This window comes from Rhinolophus sinicus, chromosome 18 (assembly GCF_057876585.1).
Source record: "Rhinolophus sinicus isolate RSI-liver-muscle chromosome 18, RSI-T2T, whole genome shotgun sequence".
Lineage (NCBI taxonomy): Eukaryota > Metazoa > Chordata > Mammalia > Chiroptera > Rhinolophidae > Rhinolophus > Rhinolophus sinicus.
Genome location: NC_142518.1, coordinates 68,304,792 through 68,326,721, shown reverse-complemented (window position 1 = coordinate 68,326,721; position 21,930 = coordinate 68,304,792). Strand labels below are relative to the sequence as shown.

The following is a 21,930-nucleotide window of genomic DNA, read 5'->3' as shown; positions in this document are numbered from 1 at the left end:
TAGAGATCCATTTCCTTTTATCTCTGAATTCTCAAACTTTACTTTTTGACGAGTGAAGAATTTTATAGTTCATATAGTCAATGGTATTGTAATTCCTATGTATGGTGTCAGGTGGGTAGTAGACTTGTTGGGTTAACACTTTGTGAGGTGTGTAAATGCCCAATCATTATGTTGTTTTGTACACCCGAAACTAATAATAATAATAAAAAAGAATTATGTAGTTCCAGTATAGCCTACTCATTGTACTGAAAGCACCTGTGGTGAGGGAGGACAGATGACCTCACTTAGGACAAAATGGAAACACTCTGACCACACAATGTTATTGTTAATCTATGATACAGAAAGAAACCTCCAAATTCTCCAAGATGTATGTACCATAATGAGCAGGTGGCACTGCATGTAATACTGAAAAAGTAGTGACAAGGCAAATGTCTATCAACAATAACTTGTGGCCTACTGGCATTCAATTGTTTAATACACAGATCTTAGCAGGAACAAGGTAGCTTAATATATACTGAGAGGAAACTATGCTGGTGCTAACAATTAATAAACAAAACAAGTTTCAAAACAGGATGTGCACTAGGAAAACTGGGTTTTATAATATACTATATTTAAATGTATTAGTATAAAATTAGGGGATTGTTCACATGCAAACTTTTGTAGGAAACGAGATTTAAGATAATTACGTCCGAGTTCCCACTATTCACTCCTTTGCTCCTCCCAGCTCCCTCCTATCCACATGCACAGCCAGCACTCACTTCTGAGTTCATTGGAAGCTCATCCCAGATTGGGTGGAGAAAGCCTGCACCATTTCCTGCTGCTGCTGGGAGAGGCTGGGCCCAGAGCTTGAGATGGGTGCCGGCACTTGGATGGAGAATGCACTTTGAGTCTTGCTGGGGGTGATGTCTCTCACAAATAGTTCATCATTCACGATGAATATACTGGAGGGAAAATGGGCCCTCAGAGAGCTGATGGAAATACAACCCCACATCCCCACCAAGGATCCTGCTCCCACTGCCACTCAGCAACCAGATTCCTTCCATACCCAGACTGTGCCTGCCCCCCAGGTTCCTTGGCTGCTAGCTCTGCCTCTCTCACAGAGCCCACTCTTGGAGAGATTCTCTACCAGCTTCACTAAATTTACAGGTTTAAACCCAAAGCAATTACTCTGTAAAACAGCCTACATGACAGGACAGTCTAATCCCATTTTTAGAGGAAGACATTGTGTCACAGAAAGGTCACGTGACTTGACCAAGGTCACAACCTAGTGAGTGTTAGGTCAGAAAGAGGACACAGTGCTCTAACCCCAGAGCCCACGCTCTTAACCCCTATGCTGGACTGCTGCTTGGATCTACCTGTTGGCTTCCCACAATGTTGAGAAAACCCCAAGGAAATGCATATTCCCACACCCCTGGACCCAGGCTAGACTGGAGGTGCTCACCCACAGTGCAGGACTCACCCGGAACTGCTGGCAGGGGTAGCGATGAAGGTCCGGCTGAAGGCACGCATAGAACCTTGAGAATTTCCATCCACTTCCACAACAACAAACAACAGCCCTTTAAAGTCTCACATGCTTCACATGCTCACACTGCCTTCCCCTGTCAGGGTCTGGCTTGATTCTCATGCCAAAGGGAACAACTGTTCACTGGGAATCAGGGTATGGGAGATGGAGAGGGCAACAATAGGGGCCATCTGCTCTCACTGACAGGGATGTTACCACGTGCTGGGCCCTGGGACAAGCCCTTCACAAGTTCATAGGTTTCATTTTGCACAGCTACCCAGAGGTGGGATTTATTAAGTCCATGAGGCAAATGAGGAACATGAGAGGTTAGGTAATGGGCCCAAGTTCTCAGAGTAAGCATCTAGGACGACAGCCATCAAAGGCCACAGTGTGTGCCCATAACGCCCAAGCTGTGTGGGCATGGATGCAGGTCATACCAGGATGGTTTGGAGGCAGAGGGGATTCAGGAGAACACAGAGGGAACAGGAAAGAAAGGGGAGGGATAAGGGATTTGGGAGAGTTCTGAGAGGGAGCCCAGCCAGGGTGTGGCGGCAGTGGGACATCTGAGGAGGAGACTCTACACACACTCACCTTCCTTGAACACCCCATTGACAGAGAAGCAGAGCATCCTTTCCTGAAAGGGAAGGGCCCAGGTGCTCAGTCACCACCTACGCCTCCTACCCACCTACAGCTTTCTGGGCCTGCCCCAGAGAGGAAACAGGTGCTCACCGTCTGGAACCACATGTCCACCATGAAGGAGAGGAGGTCATGCTGAGTTTTGGGCAACACACAGAGGGAGCACACAATGTCATGTTTTGTACGCTTCAGCAGCTGAACCCGTAGGACTGTAGGTAGAGGACAGTGAAAGTCATGGTTGCCACACCCTCGGCTCTATGACTGACCCCTTCATGCCCCCTTTCCCTGCCCAATCTAACCCATCACACACGCACAGGGGTCCTTGAGGTTCTTCATATTCCTGTTATCCTTGAAGTACTCAAACAAGCTGCTTCTAGGAGAAAAGAGGAACAGGAGGTGGTGGTCTGGCCAGTGTGGGTGTTTCCAGAAGCTGACTGGTGTATACTGGGGAGCCAGATGGCCCAAGAGCAGGGCCTGAGCTATGATACTCACAGAGCTGGTTCTATGGGGTTGAATGGAACGGTCAGGGAGAAACAGGCCTCGTCGTGATAAGCAGCGAGGAGACCCTGTCGGTTTCCAGAGTCATAAATAAAGTAGTATCTGTGGGGGAACAATGAAGGCAGTCTATCTCTATGGTCTGGACCTCAAATAGAACTTGAAAATGCCCATGAGCAGACCTGTGCATGGGTAACCCAGTCTATCCCAGCCCTCCCCATTCCTGGTGGTCCCAGCGGTACTTACTCTTTCAGGAATTGCAGGACTAGACTCTTCAGTGCCTCACATCCTTTATAGCTTTCCTGAAATCAAAAGACGTTTAAGACTATGTTACTGATAAAGCCTCCCTTGCAATACCCCAAATATTCTTTGATCCTTTTTTCTTACCTCACAAGGTTTTGTTAAGTAGGGTTTGTCAATGTCAATAGTAGTTGGGGGTTGTAACGCCTGGCCATCCTGGAGAAGAGAAGAGGAAGTCAGCAGCAGAGACCAGGGAGATCATCCAGTGGTCCTGGATGATTATGAAAAGGATGGGCCCAGGAAAGGGTGAGGGTCAGAGGTCAGGTGCGAAAGGACCCTGAATATTCCATGGGCCTGATTACAGTGGGCATCTGCATCATGAGGTCTGGAAAATCTCTACTACTATATGCAACTTGTGTCTGTCTGTATATATGTGTACATTTTCCAGAGAGCATATTCATGTCTTTTTTAGGGGTTCATGTCCCTTAAAATGGATAAGGGTCTGATGCAAACACATAATCTAAGCAAGATCCAAATTGCTTGAGGGCAGGTGTGGAGGTCGTCAATCCTAGTAAGAGACAATGATGAATGTAGGCACTTACCAGGCGTAACAACTTGGGGAAACAGTTCTTGATGGCACTGTCCAAAACCAAAAATAGAAAGGAGTGGTTGATAGTTTGTGTGGTAATGCTTCCGTTTAGCTAAAACACTGATGACATAAACAGATACCAGTGTGTTCTGCCCACCCAGCAGCCCCTTTGCCCCCCTAAGCCTCTGATTTCTAGGGTCCTGGGTCCACTCCCCTGCTGAGCACTGAGCACCTGTCATATGGGATGTCTGAAGCATGCAGTCTCATCTCTCTCCACAGCTTCACATTCATATCCATTCTCTCTCTCTCCCTCCCTCCCTCCTTCTCTTCTTCCCTCCCTCCCCCTCCTGTCCCCTGGGTAGCTCCCACCTAAACTGCCCTGACTCCCTTCTCCAGTGCCACACAAAACAGCATTTGGATCCCAGGATTCAGGGCTTCTTCCCCCTTCTGCCTCCCTTCCTTCCTCCAGGTCCCCACTGAAGGCTCCAGACAGAAGAGGGAATGGGGTGGGAGCCCAGGGCTCTGCTACTTCACTGGGGGTCCAGCATTCTGCCAGGGCCAGGACACATGCAAGGGATGGGCTGGGATGCCGGGGCAGGGAGGTGACTGAGGCAATGTGCAGGAAGAAGGGAAGGAAAGAGAGGGGGATGAAGACAAAAAGGGAGTGAAGAGAGGAGGGGAATGATGGGGGAGACGTAGGGGAGTAGAGACAAGGGAGAAAGAGAAAGCAAAGCAAAGGGAAGGGAAAGAAGCTCTGCCATGGAGGTGCGGGTCAGGGAAGAAAACAGAAGGGGACATGGCTCCCCTGCTGTAGCACTTTCCTTCACCTGCCCTTGGCTGACCCTGGGACCTCAGGTAGGAAGGGAAAACATGCACTTATTGGGCTGGGGGCCCATTAGATGCTGGCTGAAACTTTGCCACCTGTGGGAGCTCAGTCTGAACTGGGCATGGGAAACGAAGCAGCCATGGAGGCAGGAGACCTTCCCCAAACAGAAAAGTGTCAGGCCCCAGCTCAGCATGGAGTAGAGGGTCTGTGGTCCCCTCTTACAAAAACCACCTTCTCTCCTCATGGCCCCTGTGCACCTGTGTCTGTCTTAGTTGGTTCCTTGCCTGAGGAATCATATCCATGTCGGGCTACACAGGGCTCCTCTGAAGGCCCAGGCAGGAAGATGTGATGTGTGGAGGGAAGGAGGGGCAGTGCCCCTGAGAGGTATATCCTATCTCCTCAACCCCTTCTGCCCTATGCCTTCTGCTACTCCCTCAAGAGGCCCTATGCTCACATATAGTGGCCAACTTCTGGCCCCTAACTCAGGGAACCCTGGTTTCTCCCAAGGAGGGCCCAGCTCCTGGCATTGAGCCAGAAGAATGGATGTCATTATGGCCGCCACCCAGGGCCTTGACCCTCCAAATACAATGGGAAAGTTCTCATGCCAGCCTGGGATTGGAGGGCAAACCCTTTTCAAATATAGGAAACAGTGCCCCTCTCTGGGAAGTAGGGGAGAAACCCCATATCAGCTTGGGGTAAGAAGGCCTGTCTCAGCACAAGGCCCTGGGCTAGAGGACCCTTCTCAGCGCAGGGCACTAATGTCTGGCTCAAGGCTGGCCCCTCCTGGTCCTGGTGAGGAAGGGATATCCTGCTTCCTGCAGCACACTCTTGAAAACTAGGTGCAGAAAGTTGGGATACAGACCCCAGACCAGGTGAGCAGGTCAGAGGAAGGAAACGCCTCACAGGTGAAGGACTCACAGAGAGAAGAGTGTGGGGTTTGTGGTCCTTCTAGAGGACAAGGCTGTAGTTTCCTGCACATGTGGATTCTCAGGGGCAGTTCAGTCTTCCAAGGAGCAAGCATCCCCAGGAAGGGTGAGAGTGGTTATCACCAACCTTATGTAGGTGGACTGGTCTGGGAAGGTACCACACAAGGGGTTCTCTTCCAGCCATAGCTCTTCAAGCTTCAGCCCTTTCATCTTGTCCAACTCACATGCCAACTTCAGCTGAGAAATATGGGAAGGAAACTGTCATAGAAGCCCCAGGCACACACACTGGGCCACTACAGCCACAACCCCCTTTTTCCCCCAGAGGTACTTTTGTCTGCCTCCTGTCATCACTCTGATGAGCACCACCACCCCCACAACCCAACTTTGATCTGGCTACCTCTTCTCACCTCATTTCTGGAGAGGTTCAGGATCTTCACTGTGGGGGCTATCTGAATAAGGTCAGACAGGCCATCCAGCTGGTGCAGTTTGTTGTTGCGCAAGTTCAAGGACAACAGCTTTTAGGGAAAGAAGCGTTAGAGCGAAGGTTACTATCTAGGTCCTTGGGGACAAATGTGCCCCACCCCGACCCCATCTGTTCAACCCCCTGCCGTAAAACCAGGCCTCACCTCAGGGAAATTCTTTTTGATGATCTGCAGGGTGGCAGCCATGCAGTTTCTTCGATTCAGGATTATATCAATATCAAGGCCCACCAAGTCTTCAGGAAGCCGAGGGGAGGAAATCATAAGGCTGAGAGGTTCCATGATCAGCACTAACCACTCCCTTGCTACCATCCCTAAGTCCCCCTCCCAGGCAAATCTCTCTGCCCTCAGCTGTCCTAGAATTACTGCTGTAGCCGTACCAGGGTCATAGCGGAGACTCTGGAGGTCAAGAGCTTTCTGGGAGGGATCATATCGCTTGTTCATGGTCAGCTGCAGAGGAAGATGGAGAGAAAGTGCTGAGGCTATGGTGGTGATAGGAAAATTGGGGGTCGGAGGAAGAAGAGGCAGGTCTGGGTGTGAGCACACAACATGCCTTGAGTCTGCATTACCTTTAACTGCTCCATTTCCTTTGGCTCCAACTTATCCCGCACAGAGTAGGGTACAGCAGAAGTACTGACAAAGATAGGTATCTGCAGGAAGGAGCGGTGGGGTAAGCACTAGGAACTCCAGTTCCAAAGAAGATGACCAGCCCCTGACGTATCCTTCTGCCCCTGGACTATGTACAGGTAATGCCCTCCACACACACCTTTTGGTTCTCCTCATCACAAATCTTGTAGCTGACATCCTTCAATGCAGAGGCAGCGCTAGCATCCTGGACAAAGAACTGGGCCCAGTTTTTCACATAGTGGAACTACAGGGATTAAAGGAACAACAACAGTGACATAAGCTGTTGTCCTATGCTGAGCCAGGTCTCTCCCCCTTCCCTGTGTGCCCTAATCTGGCTTCACCATCCTGTCTTACATCCACTGGAGTGAAAGGGACACTGCAATGGCTCTGGATTGAATTCATTAGCCATGTCTTGTCATACTTCATCCCATCAGGAACCTAAGGGTGAAAAGAAAGGAAGGGAGAGAGGAGGAACAACATGGGAAGAGGGACAACATGGAAAGGGGGCTGGAGAACAGATCTAACACGATGTTCTTTTCCAACTTTCTACTGAGCTTTAAAGGGTTTCTAAAGAAGGGAGCACAGACATGTTTTATGTTTGTGCCAAATATGGAGTTCCTAAATCCCCTTTCTTTCTATTCAAACTCTCTTCCATATAATCAACATAAAGTGTTAGATATGATCCTTCTTTTATGAATTTCCAGGAAACGCTACCTAGTGCAGACTGCTTGCCCCTCTGACAAGTTCTCCAGAGACTTGACCCTCCATCGCCTACACTCATCTTGACTCAAACTGAGACATCTAGTGTGGAGTTGTTCCATCTCCTTGGCAATAGTTCCACCTTTGCTTTTAGGCAGTCTCTTCCACTTTCCCTACAGTCTGCCTGCCTCCTTTATACTGCTTCTCTGAATTTCCCCTTAGAGGAACAAGAATGTTACCTCCTGGTAATAAAAAGGAAAGATTACAAACTGTCCCCAACAAAGTACCTAGTATCTCTACATGAGACCAACATAACTCTAGCTGACCTTTCCTTCCTGCACATCGCATTTTTTTTTTTTTTCAGGACACTTACTTTGATCTTGAACCAGCTCCCCAGGGTTCCATCTTGTGCATTCTCCCCAAATTTTCCCTCAAGAAGTTTTTTATTTCTCCACACAGTAATCTGGATACAGCCTTCATTATGAAATTTCACTCTTCTCTTGTGGTCAGTGGTATAGGGAGTACTGCAGCAGGGAGGTGTAGAGAAGGAGGGTGGCCATAAATGCTAAGGAGTCTTCTATACACCCTCACCTCTCTGACACCAGGACTACAATTAGGCTTGCTCAACCATTATTTCACTTCTAGCATTTTTCAGTTTTCCAGTGAGAGGATAAAAAAGACCATGGAGAGTGAAAAAGTTGCAGTCCCGTGGGCAGTTACATGCAAACCAGGCTGCTTGGTCACTTACTGTCTCGTTTGGAGGTCCACCTGGACATCCCTCATCCTCACGTTTCTATCATCCTCCTGAAGGTGGGAAGGCTGAGGCTTATATCCACCATGTTCATAACGACGGTTCCTCTTGCCAAAATTACCTCGGAAAGAACTCCAACTTTTCTTTCTTCTTTGAGGTGAGCTACCACCATTACTATATTCTAAAAAGGGGAACAAAAACACAAGTTTGAAGACACATCTTTGGCCCACTTACCAGGTACCACATCTTAGACCAATGCCATGGTATGGCAAGCAATGTGCTAACCTGCTCTAAGGCACCATTCCCATAGTCTCCAGAAAGGAAATTCCTCTGCCTATCCAGATAGGAGAACCCTACCTAACATATGGTACTGTCAGGGGAGAGATCACAGAGGAGGAAGTAGAGGAGGAAGAGGAAGAGGAGGTAACTGTGTTAAACCTTTTTAAAAATGGAGCAGGGGTCCGGCTCAGGTGGTTGGAGCACCATGTTCCTGGTGCCAAGGTTGCTGGTTTGATTCCTACATGGGCCAGTGAGCTGTGCCCTCTACAGCTAAGATTGTGAACAACAGCTCTCCCTGGAGCTGGGCTGCCGTGAGCAGCCGGAGATTGCTGTGAGCTGTCACGGGCTGCTGAGTGCTGCCGTGGGCTGCTGGTGAGAGCTGCTGTGAGTGGCCAACTGATGACTGGCAACTGACTGCCTCAACCAGGGGGAGCGCAAGGGTCATAATACCAGCATGGGCTGGTAATACCAGCGTGGGCCAGGGAGCTGTGTCCTACACAAGCAGACTGAGAAACCACGGTTTGAATCGAAGTGGGGGAGGGAGGCAGAAGAAAGGGAAAGAAAAAAGAAATAATGGCCCAAAACTTCCCAAATCTGAAGAAAGACATGTACATGACATTTCAAGAAGCTGAAAGAACTACAACTAGAATAAATCAAAAAGAACCACATCAAGATATGTTATAATCAAATTGTCTAAAGTCAACAATGAGAGACTCTCATAGGCAAAAGAGAAAAGTGATTCGTCACATACAAGTGAGCTTCCATAAGATCATCAGTGGATTTCTCAGCTGAAACTTTGCAGGCTAGAAGGGAGTGAGATGGTACAGTCAATATGCTAAAGAAAAAACTTATCAACCAAGAATATTGTGTCTTGCACAACTATCCTTCAAAAAATGGAAGAGAAATTAAGCCTTTCCCACATAAAGCTGAGGGAGTTCATTCCACTAGAATTGTTCTACAAGAAATACTAATGAGTAATGGTTTTATATGCAATTGAAATTAAATTGTTATCAATGTAAAATCAGATGCTGTGACTTTAAGATGTTTTATGTAATTGCAATGGTAACCACAAAGAAAATATCCATGGAATATATGCAAAAGCAAATTAGAATGAAATCACAGCATATCAGTACAAAAAAAAAATCAATGAAACATAAAGGAAGGCAGTAAGAGAGGAAAGAAGAGACAAAAAAGCTATAAGACATGGAAAAATTTTAACAAAATGGGAATAGTAAGTCCTTCCCTATCAATTATTACTTTAAATGCAAATGAATTAAACTCCCCAATAAAAAGATGGATTAAAAAAAAGCAAGATCCAACTATATGCTGTCTATAAGAAACTCACTTTAGATCTAAGGACAAGTTTCGGCTGAAAGTGAAAGGATAGCAAAAGATATCCCATGGAAGCAATAACCAGAAGAGGGCAGAAGTAGTTATACTAATACCAGATAAAATAGAATGTAAGTCAAAAACTGTTACAAGAGACAAAGAAAGACATTATATGATAATATAGGTATCAATTAACCAAATAAATATAAAAACTATACTTATGCACCAAATACCAGAGCTCCTAAATATATGAAGCAAACATTGACAAAAATTAAGAAAGAAATAGCAACACAATAGTAGGAGACTTTAATATCCTACTTTCAATAATAGAACAACCAGACAAATAAGAAAATAGAGGACTTGAATACTATAGATCAAATGGACCAGATATGTACAGAACACTCCACCCAAAAACAGCAAAATATACATTCTTCTCAAGTGCATATGGAACATTCTCCATGATAGGCTGAATGTAAGGCTGTCACTCTACAATAGCAAAGTTGAATAGTTACAATAAAGACTAAATGGCCTCAAATGTCTCAAATATTCATGATCTGGTCTTTCTCAGAAGAGGGTTGTTGAGCTCTGGCTCAGAGCAAGTGTCCTTCGAGCAAGTGCACAGTAACTGGTAAATCGCAAGAAGATTTACTGTAGTTACTTGTGACTATTGTAAGGCCTTTTCCTCAGTAGTCTATTTGTTCTTGGTGTTCTGGGTCAGGTGTGGGAATTGAATAAGGTATCATCATTCGCCATCACGATAGCTCAAGTCACCAGATCTAGAGTTTTGCTTTATGTTTTTATATTTTATTATAAATATTTGTTTCATTTATTTTTACACTGATCAACTTCAACTTTCAAGGATTTTCAGATATTTCAAGATCCAAGAGATCTGTTCATGAATTAGCCATTTTCATAGGTTGCTGTAGGTCAAACCAATGTGACTACCTTTCCATTCTTGCTGCCTATTAAGGTAAACAGCACTCAACTTGACCTAGGAGGTTAAGTGCTTCTACTTGGCCTTTGACTCTAGGATCCCAATATCCTCACTGAAATGAGGGTGACCATGTCAATGACAGGATCTCCCATTTAATCTGTGGCTTACACAAGTCAGCTACTTCAGAACACTTCAAACATGAACATGTCCTCCTCACCAATACGTCCCCCAATGCTGAGGAAAAGAGTGTCCTCTGAGTCCCTAACAGCAGCTGCTTGTTCCACTCACATAGACTTCAAAGGCATTTCAATTCAAGTGACCACAGATGTAACTTTGCAACTGTTTTACCACTGTGTGCCATGGAATACAAATATTTCATCCTCTAGTGTCAATTAGATCCTTACCATCTTCAGATCCTCCTAGGTCCAATAACCTATCCCAGATTTCCATTTCCTTCAGGGTCCTCTGTTTGCAACCAATTTTAGCATGAAACACTCTGTTAATCAAGGTTCCCACTTGCCTATGTCAGAATGCATTCTAGCTATTTCATAAAAATAAGACTCCTTTGATATAATACATTACATATCATACAAAAACTCTGTGAGGGTCAGAAAAGTGGGCTTGGATGTTGCACGGCCTGGGGCAGCCCACTCATGTTATGGGACTGCTATAGCTGCAACACCACCACTGCCTGTTCGTTACTTGACATGTATGGCAAAGACTGAATGCTAAAATCTCTGCTATGGTTGTCCCATAAAACCCAGAGACCTCCTGCATCATACGTAGCTGACCCTGCATGTGGCTACCACATTATTCTACCTCCAAGTCTCCCTATGGTGCATATGCTTGATACACGGAGATCTGTTTGGGACTCTAGATTCAAGGGGCTCTAGTACACGCATACACACTCACATGGGTCTCCATTCTTGTTTAGCATTTCAGTCTCTATAGTACAGGAAAGCCTATGAGTGTTTACAAGTGTTGGACTACTTGCCCAGTGAGCCAATTCATGGTATATTTCACAGAATCAATTTTTTTTTGCTATTGTTAATGGTATATTTCAATGAATACATGATTTTTCTATTTGTTGCAATTATTTTGTGTACGTGAATCTTAACATCCAATAATCTTAATTGCTATTATAATTTTTTGTAGATTCTCTTGCATTTTATATGAAGACAATTATACTTCGTTTTGTTTCTTTTCACTTTTATACAATTAACTTATGCATGTATGTATGTATTTTGGCTTACTGGAATGCCTAGGAGACTCAGTAAGATATTGAACGTAAGTGATTACATTAGTCATCTTTGCCGATTCTGATTTGAAATGGATGCTTTTAATGTTTGACTATTATGTATGGTGTTAATTGTATTTTCTAATACTCGTCGTCAGTAAAGAAATATCTTTCTATTCCTGATTAGTTGAGAGCTATTGTTGTTGTTTAATCTTAATTGGTTGATGAATTTTTTTGTACACCCCTTTTTTCTGGAATCTTTATGATATCATCCTTTTCTTACTCCTTTATCTTATTAATCTGTTGAATTACATTATGGCTTTTTTAATATTAAACCAACATTACAAGTTTGTGATAAACACAACTTTGTTATCCTGTATTATCTGTTTTAGCTATTGTTGGGTTTAGTTTGTTTTCTTATTTCTATTATTTTTGCATTTCTATAACTAATTAAGATTGACCAATAATTTCTCTTCTTATGCATCAAGAATACTCTTAATATTATCATTTTTATTTCTTCAACATAAAAAGGTTATTTTTTCCTAGAATTTATTCATTTAGTATAAATTTTCAAATTATCAGCATATATTTTTCATAATATTCTCTTACCTTTTACATCTTTACTGTAAGTGTAAGCATGATGCCTTTTCCATCCCAAAGGGGCTTACCTGTGCCTTCTAATTTTCTTGATCCATCTTGCCAGGGGTTTCTTTATTTTCTTATATTTTGAAAGCACTAACATCCAGCATTTTTATCGACTCTTTAGTATCTATTATCAATTTCATTAATTTTTGCTCTTATTGTTTTTCCTTGGCAATATGGAAAGGCATGAGATTATTTTTATTAAGTATAGAACAAATGAACAGTCTTTTCATCTACCATTAGGTTTTCTTTCATAATTTTTATCCTTGAATAGCACAGATATCCAAATATCCAATAAATTTATTTACTTGGAAAAGACCTGTGGCTTACCAATGCTGGGGATTTTAATCAAGCCCATCACGTCTATTCAATTCCACTATTGGAATATAAAATGATTAAAAGAGATGGAACTGCAGCATTGAAGTAAAGGAATTTCTATGTTAAGTATATATGAACTTTATTTAAGAGGATAGTAAACAATGTTGAAGAAAATAAGAGTAGAAAGGGCATGGACTTTGAAATCCTATATAATCATATATATATGGAATGTGGTCTGTCACTTACTGCCTATGTAGTTTTAGGCAGTACTCAATATCTCTGAGCTTCAATTCTATCATGTGGTAGTCAGTAGTGCTGTTTGCCAAGTGTTTCCATTTCTCCCCTGTTCTAGGCACCTGATAGAACTGCACTTCTTGACTGCCTTTATTTGGGTTGGGCTGTGTAAAAATGTGACTGTTATGGCTAATGGTTTGTGAGTGAAGGGTTGTTTCTTGGCCAGAATATATGGTTATTGATTTGAGTCCGTCCAGGGCCCTCTTCCCCTCAGGCACAGTCACCGACAATTTTCTAGATGGCAGCTCCTCTGTCAGTTTGGGTCTCCAAGTTATTCCAATAAGAATTGCTCAGACCCCACCCCTGCAACATCCACTCTCCTGTGATGGACGTGCACCAGCCATGGACATGGAGTAGGAGTGAGAAACAAGCCACTGAGATTTGGGATTGGCTATTGCCATGGCATATCATAGCTTTTCCTGTCTCATATAACTTATCTGTAAATTAAACTAACACCCTCTCAGGATTTTTCTGAGAATTAAATCACTTACATGATGAGGTTATCACAGTGCTTGACATATAATGGGAACTTAAAAATGGCAGCTGTAATTATTAAATAATAACAACAAGCTGGTTTTGGAATAGCATGGAAAATTGGTACAAATGAGAAATACTGCATGCTCATCCTTACAACTAAATTATACCTTGCTCTCAAGAGTGTGGTACTGTATTTGTTGCTATAGGTAAGATTTCCTAATGACTTGCACTTATGACTTATTTCTTGTCATCATGATATCAGAAACATACTTATAAATTGGGGGAATGTAAAGAATGAACAAGTGGAAAGATTAAACAAGAGAGACACTGACTCATGAAATAAGATAAAAATGAGATTAAAAATGAAATAAGATAAAATGAGTTAAAGAGCAATAAGCAGTTTCTTAATGAGAAGCATAGATTATAAATATTAGCAAAACCTACATTACATTGTTTTTAATAAATAAGATGTTAACGTACTAGGAGAAAATTAATTTGACCAGAGCCTCCCAAAATGTTTTCTAAAAAACACTAGTATCTCAAATGGTCTGTGGGGAAATGTTCCATTCCCATATAAACTGAGGAAGCTACCTGCTATATACTTTGTTTCAACCTAATCTCCACTGTGATGGTATTTGGAGATGTGGACTTTGGGGGGAATTCGATCATGAGGGAGGTGCCCTCATAAATGGAATTAGTGCCATTATAAAAGAGACCCCAGAGAGCTCCACTGCCCTTTCTGCCATGTGAGGACACATCAATAAGACCACTGTTTATGAACCAGGAAGTGGGCTCTCACCAGACACAGAACCTGCCGGTACCTTGATTTGGGTTTCTCAGCCTCCCCAACAGTGAAACATAAATCTCTGTTGTTTATAGGCCACCCAGTCCATGGTGTTCTGTTATAGCAACCTGGATGAACTACGACACTACCCCTCTCTTTGAGATTCAAGTTGCGTATTAATGCATTATCTTAAAAAATACTACAATATAGAAATCCTTCTACCTTCATTTCTGTATGTCCATGGAAGGACACATTTTTGTCGTTGCTGTCTCTCAGCCATAGTGTCTGGTAAAACAAACCTGGAAGTGCTGCAATGAAAGAAAACTGAGTGGATATAGTATAATAAAAAAAATTGCAGTGATAACATTCCTTAACCACCTATCAAACAATAATTAAATCGCTCATAAATGTAAACACAATCCTTTATTTACTGATTTTTACTAATTCAGTACGATTTACGTGATTTTTAAGAAATGCAAGTATCACCTATAATTTTACTTAGTATGTTTTTCTTAAATACACTATTTTTTTCTACATGAAGAAAAGGAGAGAGTTTTCAAGGAGTGTAAGAAGCAATGGTATGTGGTATATAAACCAAAAACAACAAAAAAACAAGACAAATGAGAAACAGAAACTCATAGACACAGATAATAGTTTAGTGGTTGCCAGAGGGTAAGGGGGGTGGGGGGTGGGGGGTGGGAGATGAGGGTAAGGGGGATCAAATACATGGTGATGGAAGGAGAACTGACTCTGGGTGATGAACACACAATGGGATTTATAGATGATGTAATACAGAATTGTACACCTGAAATCTATGTAATTTTACTAACAATTGTCACCCCAATAAATTTAATAAAATAAAATTTAAAAAAAGAAAAAGAAGCTATGGTTAGAAAATCAGAAGCTAATAGTATCTGGTTGGACTACTTTAAGCTATTTAAAGATCTGAAGCACAATAGGATTACGGCAACCCACTCCATATGCACTTCAAAAAAACAAACTACTGAGCAGCAAAGTAAATATAAGAAGTAAATTCTGAATCTCTGCATGATTGCTACTTTCATTGAAAAAAATATCAAATTTTTTTTAAAAAAGCATCTCTCCAGTGGAAATGTAATGGCTGTATGCGATGTCAGAGGGGTAGTAGATGGGGTGAAGGGATTATCACTCTGTGAGGGATATAAATGATGAATGTCTAACTACTACATTATTTTGTACACTTGAAACTAATTTTTTTTTAAAGTCTCTCTCCTTCCCTTTAAAGCATTAAGAGTCAGAAATTAACATCAACTCTGGAATCATCTATACAAATCGGCATCTAAGAGGTCATTGGTGTCCTCATAGCAACATGATCAGAGGAGGGCAGAGAAAGCCATAACAGGGAAAGCGCGGGTCTCCCTGGGTTTTCAGAGCCTGGACACCCAGAGAAGTCCAAAATCCCCTGCCTAACCATCTCTGACCACGCCATCCCCGCAGAGCCCTCTCCCACAAGGCAATCTCCGGCCGCACCATCTACCACCATGCTTTCTCCTTCCAAGCCCTCTCCCACAAATCCATCTCTCAGCGGCGCCTTCTCCCGCCTAGCCCTTTCCCACCCCATAAACCCGTCTCCAGCCGCGCCATTTCACACCGAGCCGTCTTCCACTGAGCCCTCTCCCACAAACCCGACTCTGGCCGCGCTGTCTCACGCAGAGCCCTCTCCCACAAACCTGTCTCCAGCAGCTCCATCTCACGTCCAGCCCTCTCCCTCAAAGCCCTCTCCCGCTGACCCCTCTCGCACAAACCGGTCTCGGCCGCTCAGTCTCACATCGAGCCGTCTTCCTCAAAGCCCCTCGTGCCGCATGGTCTCCGTCAAAGCCATCTTGGGCCACGCCCTATCCCCCCCCCCGAACCCTCTCCCTCAAAGCCGCCTACCACCGAGCCCTCTCCGTCAAAGCCCTCTAGGACCCGTCTCCCTCCAAGCCCTCTCCCTCAAAGCGGGCTAGGCCGCGCCGTCTTCCGCGGAGCCCTCTCCGTCAAAGCCATCTCGGGCCGCGCCCTCTCCCGCCGAGCCCTCTCCCACAAACCGGTCTCCAGCCGCTCCGTCTCACGTCGAGCCGTCTTCCTCAAAGCCGCTCCGGCCGCACGGTCTCCATCAAAGCCATCTCGGGCCACGCCCTCTCCCCCGAACCCTCTCCCTCAAAGCCGCCTACCACAGAGCCCTCTCCGTCAAAGCCCTCTAGGCCGCGTCTCCCGCCGAGCCCTCTCCCTCAAAGCCGGCTAGGCCGCGCCATCTTCCGCCGAGCCCTCTGCCTCAAAGCCATCTAGGCCGCGCCGTCTTCCGCGGAGCCCTCTCCCACAAACCGGTCTTCGGCCGCTCCGTCTCACGTCGAGCCGTCTTCCTCAAAGCCCCTCGTGCCGCACGGTCTCCGTCAAAGCCATCTCGGGCCACGCCCTCTCCCCCGAACCCTCTCCCTCAAAGCCGCCTACCACAGAGCCCTCTCCGTCAAAGCCCTCTAGGCCGCGTCTCCCGCCGAGCCCTCTCCCTCAAAGCCGGCTAGGCCGCTCCGTCTCCCGCCGAGCCCTCTCCCACAAACTGGTCTCCAGCCGCTCCGTCTCACGTCGAGCCGTCTTCCTCAAAGCCGCTCCGGCCGCACGGTCTCCGTCAAAGCCATCTCGGGCCACGCCCTCTCCCCGAGCCCTCTCCCTCAAAGTTGTCTCCCGCCAAGCCCTCTCCCTCAAAGCCATCTAGGCCGCGCCATCTTCCGCGGAGCCCTCTCCCACAAACCGGTCTTCGTCCGCTCCGTCTCCCGCCGAGCCCTCTCCCTCAAAGCCGGCTAGGCCGCGCCGTCTTCCGCGGAGCCCTCTCCAACAAACTGGTCTCCAGCCGCTCCGTCTCACGTCGAGCCGTCTTCCTCAAAGCCGCTCCGGCCGCACGGTCTCCGTCAAAGCCATCTCGGGCCACGCCCTCTCCCCCGAGCCCTCTCCCTCAAAGTTGTCTCCCGCCAAGCACTCTCCCTCAAAGCCATCTAGACCTCGCCATCTCCCGCCGAGCCCTCTGCCTCAAAGCCATCTAGGCCGCGCCGTCTTCCGCGGAGCCCTCTCCCACAAACCGGTCTTCGGCCGCTCTGTCTCCCGCCGAGCCCTCTCCCACAAACCGGTCTTCGGCCGCTCCGTCTCCCGCCGAGCCCTCTCCCTCAAAGCCGGCTAGGCCGCGCCGTCTTCCGCGGAGCCCTCTCCAACAAACTGGTCTCCAGCCGCTCCGTCTCACGTCGAGCCGTCTTCCTCAAAGCCGCTCCGGCCGCACGGTCTCCGTCAAAGCCATCTCGGGCCACGCCCTCTCCCCCGAGCCCTCTCCCTCAAAGTTGTCTCCCGCCAAGCACTCTCCCTCAAAGCCATCTAGACCTCGCCATCTCCCGCCGAGCCCTCTGCCTCAAAGCCATCTAGGCCGCGCCGTCTTCCGCGGAGCCCTCTCCCACAAACCGGTCTTCGGCCGCTCCGTCTCCCGCCGAGCCCTCTCCCTCAAAGCCGGCTAGGCCGCGCCGTCTTCCGCGGAGCCCTCTCCCACAAACTGGTCTCCAGCCGCTCCGTCTCACGTCGAGCCGTCTTCCTCAAAGCCGCTCCGGCCGCACGGTCTCCGTCAAAGCCATCTCGGGCCACGCCCTCTCCCCCGAGCCCTCTCCCTCAAAGCCGCCTACCACAGAGCCCTCTCCGTCAAAGCCCTCTAGGCTGCGCAGTCTTCCGCCGAGCCCTCTCCCTCAAAGCCGGCTAGGCCGCGCCCTCTCCCACAAACCGGTCTTCGGCCGCTCTGTCTCACGTCGAGCCGTCTTCCTCAAAGCCCCTCGTGCCGCACGGTCTCCATCAAAGCCATCTCGGGCCACGCCCTCTCCCCCGAACCCTCTCCCTCAAAGCCGCCTACCACAGAGCCCTCTCCGTCAAAGCCCTCTAGGCCGCATCTCCGGCCGAGCCCTCTCCCTCAAAGCCATCTAGGCCCCGCCGTCTCCCGCCAAGCCCTCTCCCTCAAAGCGGGCTAGGCCGCGCCATCTTCCGCGGAGCCCTCTCCCACAAACCGGTCTCCAGCCGCTCCGTCTCCCGCCGAGCCCTCTCCCTCAAAGCCGCTCGCTCGGGCTGCGCTGTATCTCTCAAAGCCATCTAGGCCGCGCCATCTCCCGCCCAACCCTCTCAGTCAAAGCCATCTCGAGCCACGCCATCTCCCGCAAAGCCCTCTCCCTCAAAGCCCTCTAGGCCGCGCCAACTCACACCGAGCCCTCTCCCTCAAAGCCGTCTCCCGCCGAGCCCTCTCCCTCAAAGCGGGCTAGGCAGCGCCGTGTCACGTCGAGCCCCCTCCCACAAACCGGTCTCCAGCCGCTCCATCTCACGTGGAGCCCTCTCCCTCAAAGCCATCTCGGGCCACGCCCTCTCCCGCCTAGTCCTCTCCCTGAAAGCCGTCTCCCGCCACGCCACGGGGTCTCCCGCAGAGCCCTTTCCCTCAAAGCCGTCTCCCGCTGAGCCCTCTCCCACAAACCAGTATCTGGCCGCTCTGTCTCATGCTGAGCCCTCTCATGCAAGGCCTTCTCCCTCCATGCCATCTCCAAGTGGTGTCTTCTCTGGCCATGCCATCTCACGCCGAGCCCTCTCCCTCCACGCCATCTCCCTAGATGCCATGTCTCACCGCCAATTCTGAGAAAACTAGTACAGCCTATTTGTTCCTCTCCTACCAGGCTGGGGCCCTTCCTACCCAAGTGAGCCAGAGTCTCACTGAAATTCCCCTTGATCTTGAGGACGGATGACAGTTCTAAAAGTTTTCTGAACCTCCTGGTCTGACTTCTCAGAAAACTAAGCCTATCTTCAGGAGAGTTTCCACACAAAGGACGGATCTTCATACAGATTGTAGGGAGTCACAAGACTGCAGGATCCAAGTAATCCACGGCTGTGCAAAGGCACCCTACCTGACTTCCAGGGTATTGCACGTCATGGGCCACAAGATGGAAAGACCCAGGGTTCAAACAGCCCTCAATCCTTGCATGACTGAGAAAGCTAAGTCTCGCATGATCATTGCATGGTACATGACCATAGGACATACATAACCAACAGTGATTGGGTAGCAGCAGTACTCACATGACTGCAAGGGCTTTGCCTGCCATATCATGGTTGGAGCCACGTAGCTGCTGACTTAGGTAACTACAGAGTTGTAGCCCACAGTCTTCATGTGATAGAACTGGCTGAGCCTGACATGTGACCATTGGGAGTTACATGACCATAGCACCCATATGACCCTACAAAACTGTTTGTTTATGTGATTTTGAGGGCTGAGACTTCCACATGCCACTAGCTAGCAAGGGCCCTGTGACAGGAAGAGTCCACATGGTGGGCAGGGTTTAGGAGTCCACAATGCTCTGGTAACTTGAAGAGCTGGGTCTACCACGTGACCATAGTTGCAACAGGTCCAGAGGTATCATGTGAGCCCAGGATTTAAGAGCTCATGGTGCTGACATGACCAGTAGTTCTGGGCCTGCCACATAACTGTAGTGTCCATGTGATGGCAGTATCCATGTGATCACAGCCTTAGGAACCCACAATGCTCAGAAGGTGGGTCAGTTTCATGACAACAGGGTACAATGATAATAGGGTTCTGCTCCTCAATGGATGAATGGATAAAGAAGATGTAGTGTATATATGCAATGGAATATTACACAGCAATAAAAAAGAAATTGCAGTTTTACGAACACCTTTATTGCTGATTTGTGTGGAAAACTGAAGCTTTGTCAGTATATCCAAAATAAATTTGGATTTATTTATAATATATATAATATTATATATAATGCATATATAATTATATATATTATATTACATATTATAAATAAATCCAAATTTAGTTAAATAATATATAATATATTACATATAATATATTTTATATTATATATGTATATATATATATATATATATATATATATATATATATATATATGAGGTCTGACAATTAGGTTAGCAAACTTGTTGCAACAATGTTGCTAATCTTTTTTGATATCAGAGGGATAATTCGTCATGAATTTGGACCAACTGGACAAGCAGTTAATCAAGTTTACTATTTGGAAGTGCTGAAAAGGCTGCATGTAAAAGTTAGACGACCTGAAGTTTTCTCCAACAATTCATGGTTCTTGTATCACAACAATTCACCAGCTCACACAGTGCTGTCTGTGAGGGAGTTTTAGCCAGTAAACAACTGTATTGGAACACCCTCCCTACTCACTTGATCTGGCCCCAAGTGGCTTCTTTCTTTACCCAAAGATAAAGGAAATATTGAAAGGAAGACATTTTGATGACATTCAGTACATCAAGGGTAACATGATGACAGCTCTGATGGCCATTCCAGAAAAGAGTTCCAAAATTGCTTTGAAGGGTGGACTAGGTGCTGGCATCAGTACATAGCTTCCCAAGGGGAGTACTTTAAAGGTGACCATAGTGATACTCAGCAAGGAGGTATGTAGTAATTTTTCTAGGATGAGTTTGCAAACTTAATTGTATATATATATATATATATATATATATATATATATATATATATATATATAAAGTGGACATTGACAGAGCTGAAGGGAGAAATCGATAGCAATAGAGTAGTACTAGGAGATTTTAATACCCCACTTTAACTAATGGATAGATCAACCAAACAGAGAATCAACAGAAAAATACCATGGATTTGAATACCAGCATAGACTAAATGGATCTAGCAGACATATACAGAATTTTCAATTCAACAACAGAATACACTACATTCTTCTCAAGCTCTCAAGGACCATTCATTCTCTAGGCTACGTGACATGTTAGGTCACAAAGCAGATCTTAAAAAATTTAAGAAGATTGAAATCATACTCAGTATCTTTCATGACCACAATAGAATGAACCTAGAAATCAATAGCAGAAATGGTCAAAGTTTACATAATAATATTTTAATTTAAAATGAAAATAATCAATAGCAGAAAGAACACTAGAAAATTCATAAATTGGTAAAAATTAAACAAGACACTTTTGCACAACCAATAAGTCAAAGAAGAAATGAAAAGGGAAATTTAAAAATATCGTGAGACAACTGAAAACAAAAACACAACATATTAAAACTTATGGGAAGATACAAAAGCAGCGCTAAGAGGGAAGTTCATAGTGAAAATGCCTACATTAAAAATGCAGAAAGATCTCCAATGAACAACCTAAACTTATTCCTGAAAGAATTATAAAAAAAAGAATAAACATGATTAAACTATGTAGATGCAGCATAAGACAAAATGTGAACAAAAACAAAATACACCATATAGTTTGTCTATATGATATAAAACACCTTTATTAAAAGTTCATATTTTTATCTTGATGTTTGGTTTTTAAATTCACATATTTGTAGACTGGATTATGATCTTATTTTCTCACATGCATATTTTGTGTTTTTAAGACAAATGATCCTTTTAATATATTTATATATGTACATTAAACGGAAGATGTTATTTCATTTTAGTACATTTATATGAGACTGACTTTTTTCTAAAAGCCCAGAGCTTTTAAAGCTATTCTATATTGATCTATGCAGTTTATTGTTTCAGGTCTTATGTTTAGGTCTTTGATCCATTTTGAGTTAATTTTGGTACACGGTGACAGATAGCAGCTAGTTTCATTCTTTTGCACGTGGCTTTCCAATTCTCCAAGCACCGTTTATTGAAGAGGCTGTCTTTTCTCCATTGTATGTTTTTGGCTTCTTTGTCGAAAATTATCTATCCATATCGAAATTTAATGATGCTCTTTAAAAAATTGTTGATGACCATAAATGGTGACAAATTTCTTTGTTCTCATCTTTCATATCTGTATGAAATCTATGTTGTACGTTTACGGAATAATAAAA

At 45.3% G+C, this 21,930-nt stretch overlaps 1 protein-coding gene across 1 annotated transcript; it reads right to left on the bottom strand.

Annotated features, from left to right (window-relative positions):
* Window positions 1-754: 754 nt before the first annotated feature.
* Window positions 755-12,548, bottom strand: LOC109439546 (nuclear RNA export factor 2-like). The gene is given in 19 exon segments (XM_074323306.2): window positions 755-941; window positions 1,460-1,532; window positions 2,093-2,135; window positions 2,231-2,346; window positions 2,452-2,510; window positions 2,630-2,737; window positions 2,879-2,934; window positions 3,020-3,088; window positions 3,475-3,511; window positions 5,341-5,450; window positions 5,621-5,728; window positions 5,840-5,928; window positions 6,073-6,142; window positions 6,262-6,342; window positions 6,459-6,563; window positions 6,674-6,757; window positions 7,392-7,542; window positions 7,767-7,950; window positions 12,521-12,548. Coding segments are annotated over 19 exon segments (1,758 nt in total).
* Window positions 12,549-21,930: the final 9,382 nt, after the last annotated feature.